General features: G+C 42.3%; 1 protein-coding gene across 5 annotated transcripts in view; it reads right to left on the bottom strand.

The window, feature by feature from the left end:
* The window catches only part of LOC106499928 (RNA-binding protein 12), a 47,216-nt gene that overhangs the window by 4,209 nt on the left and 29,257 nt on the right, over positions 1-13,750 (bottom strand). For 4 of the 5 annotated variants that reach the window (XM_067307696.1, XM_067307697.1, XM_067307698.1 and 1 more), the window contains 12 exons: positions 11,460-11,588; positions 10,698-10,877; positions 9,739-9,813; positions 9,427-9,498; positions 8,668-8,751; positions 8,080-8,169; positions 4,126-4,224; positions 2,930-3,016; positions 2,773-2,832; positions 2,212-2,345; positions 1,512-1,566; positions 1,382-1,433 (listed from right to left, as the gene is read on the bottom strand). In XM_067307696.1, the coding sequence (XP_067163797.1) occupies positions 1,382-1,433; positions 1,512-1,566; positions 2,212-2,345; positions 2,773-2,832; positions 2,930-3,016; positions 4,126-4,224; positions 8,080-8,169; positions 8,668-8,751; positions 9,427-9,498; positions 9,739-9,813; positions 10,698-10,877; positions 11,460-11,588 (1,117 nt within the window). The remainder of the gene's footprint in view (positions 1-1,381; positions 1,434-1,511; positions 1,567-2,211; positions 2,346-2,772; positions 2,833-2,929; positions 3,017-4,125; positions 4,225-8,079; positions 8,170-8,667; positions 8,752-9,426; positions 9,499-9,738; positions 9,814-10,697; positions 10,878-11,459; positions 11,589-13,750) is intronic. The other variant, XM_067307700.1, reaches the window with a different exon arrangement.

Below are 13,750 nucleotides of genomic sequence, written 5' to 3'. Positions count from 1 at the left end.
GCAAGCTGCAACAAAAGCCTTGCAACTTCCCCACCAATTCTTTTCTAAGCACTATTAAGTAGTATAGCAAGAGATAACAACTCACACACAGATGTGAACTCCTAATGGACAAATGATCAAACTGCAGGATAGCAGTGAGTATACAGAGCACACTGCTGAAACTAGTGGGCATCTGCAGAGATAAGATTTGCAGATTTCTTCCCCATCCTGTATCTTCACATTACTCTTTGTGACTCTAACATAAAAGCTGATGGGAGTTTAGGGAAAAATAATCCAGTGAAAGCATGCTGATGACTAAGTTTACCTTGTCCTTTCTACCTTCCAGTTTGTTTTGTTTAATTGCTTATACTCTAACTAGACAAAAAGGTCAGAAGCTCTCTGGAGCAGTAACTGTTTATTTTTCCTTGTGTGCATGCTGGACAATGATCCCTGATTCAGGATTCAAACACTTCTATAACAGAAATAGTAACTCCTAAGGTTTTTCCTATGCAAGAAGCTTTTATCAAGTTTACTAAATTAAAAATTTTGGTTTTAAATGGTGCACGTTCTTGTGTGGATGCATCTAAATAGGCCTGTTCCTACCTTATATTGATAGAGCTTCATTTGCCACTGCTGCTCACATTGCCCTCCACGCAGGTTTTAGTGTGATAACTGTGCTGCTAAGATTCTCTCAAACCACAGTGCAGGGGCCATTAACGAGCAAGGACACAGATCCCAATGAGGCAGACAACGCTGAACTGACCAAGCAAGTGCCTGGATTTTAACAATGAATCTCAGATCCCATTGTTGTTGGCCTCAGATCAGAGGGAAAAAAACTGAACTGAGAAAAAATGCTCATTCGAGAACAATTTTGTATCACTGCATGCTGACATAGTTCATAATCCAGGTTACAAAACAGCCATTAAAAATAGTTAGGAACAACTACAAATAACTACCACAAAAAAAACATGGCTGTAAAGAAAACAAGCTTTTAAGGCAATATTTTCAAAAGATAACATTCAAACATATACACACTCTGATGAAGTAACCATAGTCCCTAACAACCTTAGCAGATGGTTGCTTTGGAAGTACGACTAGAACAGACAGGCTAATCTCAAGTCACTGCCACCCATAACATACCAAAAGCAAACAGGATGCAGCAACAAAAATTTCAGTCCAGACTAACAATCAAATTAAGTTTGGACCCCTTCACTGAAGCCTATGCAGACTGCACAGAAGTCTTCATCAACACATGTTCGCTCTTGACAGTGTCCAGATGAGAGTAAATCTAGTTTACTGCGTGTCTTGGGGCTGCATCTGTTTTTCATTAGTTATGAAAGAAATGCAATGCTTCAAACATTAGTCTCTCTTTACTAAAGTACTAATAAAGAGATTTTCTCACCTTGACAATAAGGGTTGCTGGGGTTGAAGTTCAAAGCAAACTCATGAGATACCTAGGAAAGGGGACATTACAACCAATCAGGGAATGCAGACGTGCACAGAGCAACTTCACGGTGTTCTGAAGCCCCTACCTGCCAGTTAGGAGGAACCTGAGCTCCAAACCCAAACGCAGGAAACAGCTTGTCCCTGGAGAGAAAGGCAACAAGAAAAAATGTTTAAGAACCTTTCTTTAATACCTCCCTATTCTGTTTTATTCCCAAAAAACAGTTGAAGACCAAGATTAAATTCCTGCCATGAAGAAGGGACACGCTACCTAGTTCTCCTAGGCCAGTCACCAGTTACCCAAGGGTTTAAGGCATGTGGCTTGACAGTTCCCGGATTCCTTCCAACACAGCATCCCACAGTACTCTCAGGGGATTTCAAAGTAGCATGAGAAAAGCCAACCCAATCGCAATATGGCTAAAGGACAGAGCAGGCAAACATGCTGCCCCCAATTCAAACAAGGTATTCGTGTTTGAAATGCATTATCAGCAACAAGGGATTAATGAGAATTAAAGCTGTGCAACAGAGTAATCCAGGGCCATAAAAATGGCAGAACTGGAAGGATAAATGAAGCAAATAAAATTATGACATGCTGCCACTGCCTCCCCTGGCAGCGACAGGTGCAGCAGGAAGAAGCAGCAGCTCCTGAGCGATTCCTCCCAAGGAAAGGGAACACCACAGTCATCCAGATGCTAGAGCTGTGGAACAAGCTATCAGCCTTTATCATTGACACCTGCTATGACACATTTTTGATGTGGTGGCTAGATCAGTTAAGAGCTTCTTACATACGTGTCATAATCCTGGACTACACTTCCCACACTCCAGATGGCAATCAGGTACTCATTTATCCCATCTGGGCTGATGTAGTGGAGGGAATCTGGTGACTTGGGATCTCCATTGGAGCCAGTGAAGTCTATACCCACCTATCAGTTGAGAAAATAATGGCAACAGATCACTGAAGAATCACCATGAGCAAATGAGAAAAAAGAATCATACCCAGAAACAGAGGGTAAGACCAGCCCCACATAGCTCCTTCCTCCTGCACTAAGGCAGCCCTGTACAGGGACATGCAAACAAGTCTACACACCTCTTCCCCCGGTGTACGTGCATGTCTAAGGTAGAGTCAGCCTTTCCATTGCTAGATCAAGAAGCAATTACTCAAAAGAAATTTAAGAACCCCCAGATACATTAGAGTCACTATTTAATTGCAAAAAGTAAAACCATGAAATCACTTGCTTTCTGCAATGCTCATCAGTTCATAAGAACACACACCGCAAATAAAAGAATCACCTAACTTCATTGCTTTTTTCCTGTCATTTACCAAGATGCGCAGTGGGCAAACAAACTCACTGTAAAGTTAATCTGGCAGCCTCCCATGACATAGTCCAGGAAAGAGTAATCTCTTTCGATCTAGAGGAACAGACAGACAAAGTTACACCTTCTCCCATGCAAGCAGATTTCTTCATGATCAGAAAACAAAAAAGCCAAACAAACAAAATCCTTCTACCTTGCAGGATTTTATCCTAATAATGCCAGAGTTTTTGTAGCTCTTTTTCTTTTGTTTCTTCTCAGGATGAATGCATTCAAATTCCACCTACAGAAAGTAAGTATGCAGGAAGCAAATTACAAAATAAGTAACACCTGCATTTACAGCATTGCAAATTATTGAAACCAACACAGGGTAAAACACATGAGGAAAGACCTCAGAAAAGCTTCCCTCATCAGCAACATGATGTTGTGTCATTCTGTGAGCAATCATACAACAGAGTTGTCATACAGAGGGCAGAAAAGTAAGTCACAAATACGAGCATTTCTCTTAACATGGTCAGATTCTTTCTTGGTTAACAGAAGGGAATGAAGATGAGGAGACAAAGTCTTGAGGAAAGAGTTGGGAACAGGAAGAGGTTATACCTATTTCACCTACATTCACAAGTGCAGTGGGATCACTATCCTGGACAACACTGTTTTGCTTCATTTGCATTAGTTCTGATTTCACATGGGCTAAGGAAAAAGGCAAGATACTTCCCCCAGCCTTAGGATTACAACCGCGAAAATCAAGTTGTCTGGCAGTTGGAAGCTCTCTGGGGCTATGTCTTGTGTGGGGATTCATCTGTCTGAATTTAGAGCAGATATCTGCATGAGAATCAGAGTTCAGGTTTCCACTACAGACAACAGAGAGAAACTGGCACCACTAGCAAGTCATTCATCTTATTCTAAAACAGAAGCCCCAGAAAAGTTAACAAGAGTGCCACTTGGAAGTACTATTTCTCTCCATTAGCTAGAAAGGTGACCAGAAAGCTAGTGAGGATGACCAGCTCAGGCACAGATGTTATCTGAGATGAGCTCCACCTCTGGGCTCTTCTGTTAAAGTGTGAACAAGAAGCCCTTTTTTGTCTCCACTTGACTCAACAGAGGCAAAAGCAAGCAGAACTGCTGGAGAAAACGGCACGCAGCCAGCAGACAATGGACTCAAGGATGTCTTTAGGTACAAGAGTGGTAAAAGTACCCAAGAAAAATGGAGCATTATACTCCCCATGTCAGGTTTTATTTTTCCCAGATGCGTACGTACTGATACAAAGATACAGGCAGAAAAATATCATTTTTGGAGCAGCAACTAAAAATATATGTATCAGAAGTTAATATTCAAAGGGGGTTGTGAAAGACTGAATCATGGACTGGAGTGAGGAAACTGAGAAAGCTCACCGGAGAGCTGTCACCCGCTTTCTGCAGCTGAGTCAGGTTAGTTTCAAAAATGCCTATCAAGTCATGCGACCCATCGCTATCATGATCTGCGCACTGTACCTGAAAGGGAAGAGACAGCAAGCAATGGGCAAGTGCACTGCATTAGGGAGAATGGCAGCTCCTCACCACACGCTCTCCTGCTTCCAGCAGCTTTGCAGTGACGCTAGCGAATTCCCCTATCAAATCTGAACTGGTGGTGTCATCCATATCACTAACTGAGACCTGACAGTAAAAGAGTGAATCCCAGTTAGAAAAAAGACGACACACGATTGCTCACCCATTTAAGTATGCAAAGTGAAAGTTTTGCTTTAATTAAAAATTTTCCCCAGTTCAAAAAATGAGAGGCAATAAAAACCCCAAAACCAAAAAAACCCACACAAACATCTCACAACCCAAGAATTTGAGATAATTCAGGACAAGGGACACAACTAGGATAATGGAAAGAACTGATAAAAAGCGTGTTATCCAAGCACTTTCTGAAGATATTCCTTTTTTATGCCTGGCAATAGCATGGAATTATAAAGAAACTGCAATTTCCATGGAGCACTGTCAGTCATTTTCTGTATCAAACAAATTATAAATACTTATTAATAACCACTTATGTTTACATCATCATGAAAGCTTGACTCTTCTGAGCTAGATAATGCAAAAGAGCGATACATTTAAAATAAAAAATGCTAATAACTGTGGCTAAGAGCACACACTGTAAGATGTACACTGGCAATGGTTTCCCACGAAATCAGCAACTAAAAGGAGAATTTGTAACACGCACAACACGTAAGACTGCAGAACGCAGGTAATTCCAGAAGCAGTCAATCAAGAAACAAAGTTTTGAACAGCTGCTTTCTCCCCTGTTGCAGTTCACACACTACACAGATTCAAAAGCTCTCTTTCTGGGAACCGCTTTTAGTAACGAAGAAACTGATGTTACTCCAGTATAAATCCTAGTGATAGTTTTCTCCTCAGGATGAGGGAACAAGATGAACTCATCCATAACACCTAGATGAGGATGTCAAATTCAGTGGTTAGATCACTAAAGTGGAGGACAGGGTTCTTTCAAGACTACTTACTGCCTTTGATCCACTAGGGATCTTCCACTGATATCACTGGGAAATCTTTACAAAATGCTGGGTGAAGTGTGGCCTAATCTAGCGTGTTCAGGAAGCACCACATCATCATTCAGTCCCCTCAAAGGGAAAAAAAGGTCACTTCTGAGACTGCAGTCCCCCCTTCTCCCCTTTATCCTTTCCAACCCATCAGTTTTCCATTCCTCTCTTCTGCACAGTCCACCAAGAAGCAACTCTCAGTCTCCTCTCTGAACTCCATTCTATCTCTCAGTAATTCTGACATTTGAAACATGATCTAAAAACAATTCAATTATGTCAGGGCTTATCTACTCAAGGATGCTCTTGTCAGAGACCAAGGTGTGGATTTATAGTGCAGGGTCTCCTTCACACTAATGCTGCTGGAGAGACTGTTACAGAGAACTTGGCAGTTACCACCTCCATGCACCTCTTCTCCTCCTCCCCCCCCCCCCTTGCTCCTGTTTTCAAGTTGCTCTTTCTGCTGTGGCAATAAAACTGTATTTAGGCCCAGTTCCATTATTAGCTCACAGCATGATCTGGCTTAAAACAAAACTCCTTTTGCAAGGGTTTTCTAAAACTGGCTGAGATTCACAGCGCGCAGCCTGTAGAGCTGTGCTGCCACAAACGTGTGGAAGACATGACACGGGACAGAAATGCCAAAAGCTGCCAATAACTGCTTTCTGAAACACAGCCTAACTTTGGGGTCAGCTAGCAATACTGCAGGGCACTATGCGTAATTATTGACTGATGAACTATTACTATTTACTGAGAAATTATTTCTTTGCAACTGAACTATTCAATATTCATTAAGAACATTGGGACACATTTAAGTAAAAGGTCCCTTTCATCCACAAGACAAACTTCCAAAATTCAAAGAAAACAGATTTTCCTTTATGCATATGCCATCAAATGGATGGACCGGCAGGTGGGGTTTGGTTGTTTTTTTTTTTTAATCTCACATTTACTATCAGCATTTAAACAACTAGGTGGGAGAGAAGCTACTTTCAATTGCCCCCTTTTTTGAAGAAAGGCTTAAGGAGATTAGGTTGTGTCACAAATTTGAGGTGGTTCTAAAACAGAAAACAAGGAAAACACTACTCTGCATCACAATGAAGAAAGAATTACTGAAATATTAGGTAACATCATTAATTTGATTAAAAGATTTATGTTCAAATACATATTCAGGACAGACTTCCCACTAAATAATCCTCATACACAGCTGGCAAAGCCAATGTTTACGAAACACATCAAACTGACTTCAGTATAAGGAGTTCTCCATTCACTGACTACTGTGTTTCATGCATAATTTTTCCTACATAATTTTTTGGAACCCCCAAACAAGAGTTTCAGAGCAGCAAATACCAGATGAAGTAGCTAAGAATGGCTAACCTTTCTGTAAAACAACTGCCCTCTCCCAACATTAAAGAATGGTTTAACTACCTAACATAATTGAAGGCCCCACAGCATTTTTCTCCTACTGTTCTATGAAATTCCAGCTCAATATTGTATTTTTTAGGGCTGCTAGCAACATGCTTGTCTGTTAGTCTGGATTTCCCATTCTGACAGAATTTTCTAATCAGTAAGTGAAGTACAATATATTCCTTTTTCACAGATGTATTGTGAAACTTAATGGAGCACTTGCAAATGCACCAAGAATTCTGGTTGAAAGTAACAGCAAAAATCTGTCACTTTTTAAAAGCAACTCATTCCAAAGTGAATTGCAAAGCACAGACAGCTTCTAAAAAAAACAAACTGATCTGGACTACAGGAAATACAACCTCATGTAACAGAACGCCTGAACTGTGTTTAAGTCAGTTTGGCAAAGAGATACTTATTATCATTTGCCAAACTCCTTTTCACATTTGCTGTTCACTTTGTATCAAGAGGACTTCCTTCTGAGCTAGAACTGCCCAATGATAAAGCTCACGAACACCACTTAGAACATTGCCATACATTCAATAACCCCAGCACACTTGAAAATCTGTTTCCAAGGTAATCATCTCAGTAATTCTTTGGATTTGCCATGCTGCACAAATAAAAAGATTAGCATGCATGCTTTATGCTAAACCTTTAAGATCAAACTTCCAGCATTCAATTTCTTCATTGACATCATGGGGCAGGAAAATTCTGCAAATGAAAAGTGTTTAGGAGTTGAATAAGCAAAGAGAGACTTTACTCGCTTAGAACTATCTATGGCTTTAAATGCCTTTACATTAACATTGCATTACTTAATAACAGAAATTTCAACACATTAACCTATGAAACTTTTTTTTGTAGTAACTTATTATAAGATTTAATTGTTCTGTTACCTCCATAATCTGGGACCAGAGAGTCCCATATGCAAAACCTCAAGGAATTGCAGTTCTGACTCAAACCCAAATTTCTAGTTAGACCAGAAAGAAGTTTGGATAAGCCCCTGTTTATGTGAATGGATGAAGTGGAAAACTGCATTAAGACTCTCTCTGACAGTATTGTCAGCCATTCAAGCTTGTCCAATATATATGAGTATCTCAGTTAACTTAGAAATAGTATATTAGGGAAGGGGGGAAAAAAAAAGCCAGAATAGTCAGATAATTAATCATAATTCTTCTTATGACTAATCATTAGAAAGTGCGTCACTTCTGCATTTCCCAGCTTCTCAGTTTGACAACTCATGTTTTAACACAGGTTTCATATTTAATAGACATATAATCACCTATCTGCCACATTATTATTGTAGAAAAGCAATCTAAAAATTTAAATATGACTAGACAACCTGATAGCTCATAGTTAATGTCAACAACGAGAGGGTTACTTACAACAATAAACACAGAATTTCTGAAGTCTGTACCTTGATAGGTTTATTAAAATCTCCACCACAGAATGTCTGCAAGGGAACACTGAATTTCCTCCAGCATGGATTTAAGTTGTTCTTAATCACCTTAAAAATTACAATAAATAATATAATGTGAAGGATGCTGTGCACAAATTATTAAGAAATTTAACATGAGGGTTCTGCGCTTCTTCTGGGGCAATCTATAACAGCCTTAGTGAATTGAATCTAACAGATCGCAACACGCATGAGAGACCAAGCAAAAGGTAAGGTGCTATAAGAAATACGGGCTAGTAGCTGAGGATAAAGTTAAATTTTACAACCGAGCCAATCTAACACAGCTCATCATCACCGAAAAGGGGATGTTCTGCTACTCTTCGTCTCGCTTGGTGGGACTCTTCCCTGAACCAGTTTGACCCACTGACAAGGCAGAAAGTAAACAATTTTCTGCCACACCAGTGAGCTATATCCTTTTTTGGGGGTACATGACAACTTTTCTTGCACAGCTGGTGCAAGGCATGACCAGGAGTGGGACCCCTGCTTTTGGCAGGAGCAGGCTATCTGATCAACTCAACAATAAGAAATACATCAGTGTAGAAACGCTACCTCTGATCTGTACACCAGCTGCCATGTTCCAACATCACTCTGCTTGTAAAACTCCAAAAACGGATCTGATTTACCCAAGAAATCCTGCAAACATAAAACCCCCACAGAAGTAATCAATCTCCTGTATTTTATTCAAATGAGAAAGCTAGCTAATCATTACATACCACTCTACAAAAAAGCACAGTCAAACAAACTGCAAATTTGTTTTCTTTTTTTATTTTACTTTACTATTTTAAACTGCCTCATTTTCAAAGTCATCACAATATACCAGTTCCAAGACCGAGCCTCCTCAGACCATTTCTGTTACTATAAATCATGCCATTTGACTGTGCAGTGAGGTCACTGATGCCCTAAATCAGTCCTTGACTTAAAACAACATCAATATAGCACACCTACATCTCACCCTTTTCTTCCTTATATAACATTATAGAAAGCCCAGTTCACTGCACAGCTAAAATATTCCTTGGAGACAATAACTTAATCAAATAAAACACACAGAAAATTCTAAAGAAAAAATAATCTCTCAAAACTTAATACAGTGGTTAAGTTTCCAGGTTGACACCATGTTTTTCAGTGCAAAATCATGTCTTTAGTCCACTTCATTACCAGTAATGAAACGTAATGAGCCTTTTTCCACAAGTGGATTACATAGCTTAGTTGAACGTCGGCAAATACAGTGAGATTCCTGGCTGAAAAGCACTAACTGTAAATATAGTCAACACTTGCAGAAGCATACAATATCATTTACAGAATCAATACCTTTTTGTCCAAGTTTCGAGCTTCAACTTCCAAAGACACAGTTCTGGCATCTTTAATCTCCTCTGCTGAAATCTGCGCCATAAAAATTTTAAAACAAATTTAAAAAACAAAACAAAACAAAACAAAAACAGAGCTCTGAACATACTTAGTGCATGAAAAAAACTCTGTGTATAGTTACAAGAATCTACCTTTCCTGTATGCTACAAGGGCAGCTTTTGAAAACACAATAAAACAAAACCACTGTCCCAGATGACATCAATACATGAAAGCAAGAGAAGTATTTTTTTCCCCACAGAAAAACAGCTCATCTACCGTAATAGTGCCTTTTCCTGCTGGTTTTCCCCTCTTCAGTTCCAAAGGTCGGGTGAACACTGAGCTGGACACAACCTGAGGTTAAAAGACAGAAAATAAATCTGTCAGGTTAGATAAAAAGCAAGCAATTATTCTTCAAGAGTAAAATTATCCATCTCTCCTAAGAGACCTAAAAGGATTTAAATTCATTTTCAAAAGTGACAGCCATCAGAATTTGTGTTCCTGAAATGTTTATGCAGCTTGAAAATTATTTTCTCTCAATATCCACAAAATAGTACCCACCAACATGTCTCCAAACCTAACTTCAGTCTCCTATTTTTGCTTCCCTTGTGACAAAAAAAAGACATTTTCACTATAAGTAGCCAAAAACTAATAAAAATCAGAAAAGACTTTATTTTATCAAGTCTTTTTTTTAATATCCTGAACTCTACCTTTCTTCTCCTACCTAGCTATACAAACGCCTCTTCAGGAAACAAATACAAAATCTCAGATAGTCTTATCTCCCTAAATTTACTGTCTGATCATCTTTTTGCGCAAAAGACACTGCACATACAAGAACAGCTCTATTAGAGCTCTCCAAACACCACACATTCCTTACTTCTAGACTCCCTTCAGTGCTAGAAGAGCTTCCCATTTTATGCTATTAATTGCAAATCACACACATTTTCTGATCTCCACAAGAAGTTTTTCCAGTGTTTTCCAGACCCTACAATAGAGCTGCACGTGCTCCTTGACTAGCGTTCCCAAAATCAAGTAGAAACTTGAGCTCAACATAACAGTTTTTCTACCTACATCCACTAGCAGCATAAACTAATCTGTTAAACAAGTGTAACAAACAAAACATTTTCAAATTTTAATGTGTCAAAGCCTCGAATATACCAGTCTTTCCTCCCATTTGCCATAATAAAGCCAACAGTTATCTCTACTTTGTAGGTCACTTAACATATTTCTACATGTACCTGTCCCAGCGTGCACTCAATCCCTCCAAGGTAATCATCATCATTTAAATCAAAGGACTTATTATCAATATCATACACGCCAAATTTCAGTTTCTGCACTTTCTCGAAGTAGTAGTCGACAACCAGTTTCTTAGAGAATTCAGGTTTTTGACAGTTCTTTATCCTCTCCGTTCGATCTAACTGTACAAACACAGAGGAAAAGCAGTTAATTAATACGAACAAGAATCATGCTTTCTTCCATAACACTCTTAATCTCCATTCCCCTGGTCTCATCTCTGGTTTAAACGCAGGCAGTGACCGGGGTATGCAAACGTAGCCTGTATGCTTTATATGAACCGACAAACCAAGCCCCCGCCATCCCGCTTACCCATGGCTCTGCAAAAAACCAAGCTGCATTGAATAGGAAATGTGCTATAGCGTGGAGAAATTCTGAATATGTTTAAAAAAAAAAAAAGCCATGAAGCACTATATTCCGATTGCATGCTCCAGGGAAAAGGAAAGGGTACAGTCTAGGTCAGGTCGTAACAGGCAAACTAGTGTCCTCCTGTATCTCTAAGGCAATACGCAGACAATTAATGAAGCCAATGAACATCTCGCATCTGGAGTATGAAAATCAGGAACTATTTGCTGAATGCTAATATAACAATTAAATGTATTATGCAACTACTAGGAAAAACAGCACCTAGCAACTTTTACAGTTGTTATAGAAAATTGAATTTTTGTGCGTTGCAATGCAAAGTCGGGGTAACAAACCACTTTTACCTCAGCCCACCGATCGCCTCCCACATCCTGGAGCAAGACGCAGAGGGGATCCGACTTCGAGCCAACGTCTTTGTCGAGGAGGTTTTCGCAAGACACCGACAGCTCCACCCTGGTCACGCACTGAGCCATCTGCGGGCAAAACGCAGGGGAGGCGTAAGAGCGAGCTCCGACGGGGCCTCGCCGCGGAGGCGCCGCTTCGGGGCCTCGCGCCCCGGCGCCGCCCGGCCCGGACCGGCCCGGCCTCGCCTCGCGCCCCGGCGCCGCCCGCCAGGTGCTCGCGGCGGCGGCGGCGGCGCGCGCGCGGCTCGCGGGCCCACGTGACGCGGCGGCGCGCGCGGCGGGGGCGGGGCCCCGCGGCCGGCTCCTCCCCGCGGCGGGGCCGCTCCCGCCACAGGGCCCGGCGGCGCCGGGGGCTGCGCCAGGCGCTGCCGCGGCGCCGGGGGCTGCCGGGGCCCCTCCGCGCGCTGCCGGGGCGCGGGCCGCGGCCCCCTCGCCCGGGAGCCCGGGCCCTTCCTTCGGAAGGCGGCGAGCGGCAGGCGCAGCCCCGCCGGGCGCGCTCCCCGACGCGCCGGCCCCGGCAAGATGGAGGAGCGCGTCTAGCGGCGGCGCCGGTTGAGCGCGGGGCGGCGCGGCCGTGACCGGGCGCCCCCGGGGGCGGCGGCGCTCAGCGGCCGCGGGGCCCGTGCGCGGGGCAGCGGCCGCCGCAGCCGACGGGAGCCGCGGAAGCGCGGCCCGGGCAGCGCCTCTCCTCCGTCCGCCCCTGTTACGCGGCTCCCGCCGCTGCTCCGCACCGGGCCCCCCGGCAGCCCCGCTCCCCGCGGCCGGGAGCCGCCACGGCGGCGCGAGCCCGGGGCAGGGCGGCGCTGGAGCGAGGGGCGCTTCTCGCACGCCTGTTTCCGCCTTTGGAAGCGGCGAGTCGGGTAAAACTCGTTCACGTTTTATCTGGACGTTTGTTAACTACGGAGTTTTTACATCTCGAGATCTGCCTGTGCAGAGTGAGGAAAAGCCTCCGTAACTACTAAGGCTTTGTTCTCACAGCAAAAACATGTCATTACCAGAAAGCTGCTGTGCAGAGCACAGAAGTAGTAATCCTAAACTGAAAAGGCCAAAGTTTGCCTAACACAGATGGTGGAACAGAGCTGTAGAAATCCCCACAGCCTTCAAGCCCTTCCTTTGATTCTGCATGCACAGCCCCTGGGGCTGCAAAGCCCTATTTCTTTCAGGTGCTGACTTCAGAAGAACTGATTACATCTTGTAACATGGTGGTAACTAAGCTTTATTGCATGTCAAACTGCACCTACTTTTTGTTCATAGTATAGATATAATTCTCACTACTGAATTAAGAAGATAAGCTTTCAAACACCAAGCAAAATATTCAAGAGACTGGACAGTCTGAAAGCTTTAACAAGTACTTTAAAATGTGAATATTTCATAGAGAAGCTACTTTCCCTCTTTTGCTAATGCTGATAAACAATTGTTTGGTCTTTTTGGTAACTGAGAATCCATGACTTTCTCATATTTGTAGGTTTATGATATTATTTATCTCAGTGAAAAGATGAACTTTTATTAGACAACATTTAATCCCTTTTGCCAATCACTAGGTCTCAAGAAGTAACCTACACTGGACAGATAGTAACCATGCCACTTAATACACTACTAAAAGGAACTCGGATGCTTCAGTGATGGGAGCAGCACAAAAACAGCATTCACTAAGAACTAGCAAAGCTTCAGACAAGGAGGATCATAATTCTGTTTTCTACTTAGGTCATCATCATCTGCTTTAGCACCAACATTTGCAAAGAGGCTAGTTTGAAGCAATCTGAACAACTGTTCAAGTTACCATTTGTAACAATCTATCTTCCACTGTGGCTGCATCCAACCCCAAATGAGCTTCACACAATAAAACAGGGACCACCACTACCTTTAATACCATGCTTCTCCTAAAATCACAACAGTCTCAGGCATCCTTTTTCCTTCCCTAGAAATACTGTTCCACCAGACCAGCTTAAATCACACCCAAGTCTCACGTCTGCGGTTCTACATACAACCCTGCATCTTAAGCAGCTGCACTTCGCTCACATTTGTATGACATCAAGTTGTTTGAAAATAAAGAACAGGATAGCTAGCCTTGGCTGCCCTGCCAAGATTTGTTCTCTCTATTGCAGAGATTTCTGTACCAAAAAAGAGGTAGAACTAGAAGGAGCCACCTTTCCTCCTCACCAGAGCACAAAGGATAAAGAATCAAGTTAAAAACTCAAAGAAATGACTCCCCTAAGCTTTAGCGTCTCCAA

Source organism: Apteryx mantelli, chromosome 18, assembly GCF_036417845.1.
Source record: "Apteryx mantelli isolate bAptMan1 chromosome 18, bAptMan1.hap1, whole genome shotgun sequence".
NCBI lineage: Eukaryota > Metazoa > Chordata > Aves > Apterygiformes > Apterygidae > Apteryx > Apteryx mantelli.
The sequence above is the reverse complement of the archived record's forward strand: the minus strand, read 5'-3'. Positions and strand labels throughout refer to the sequence as shown.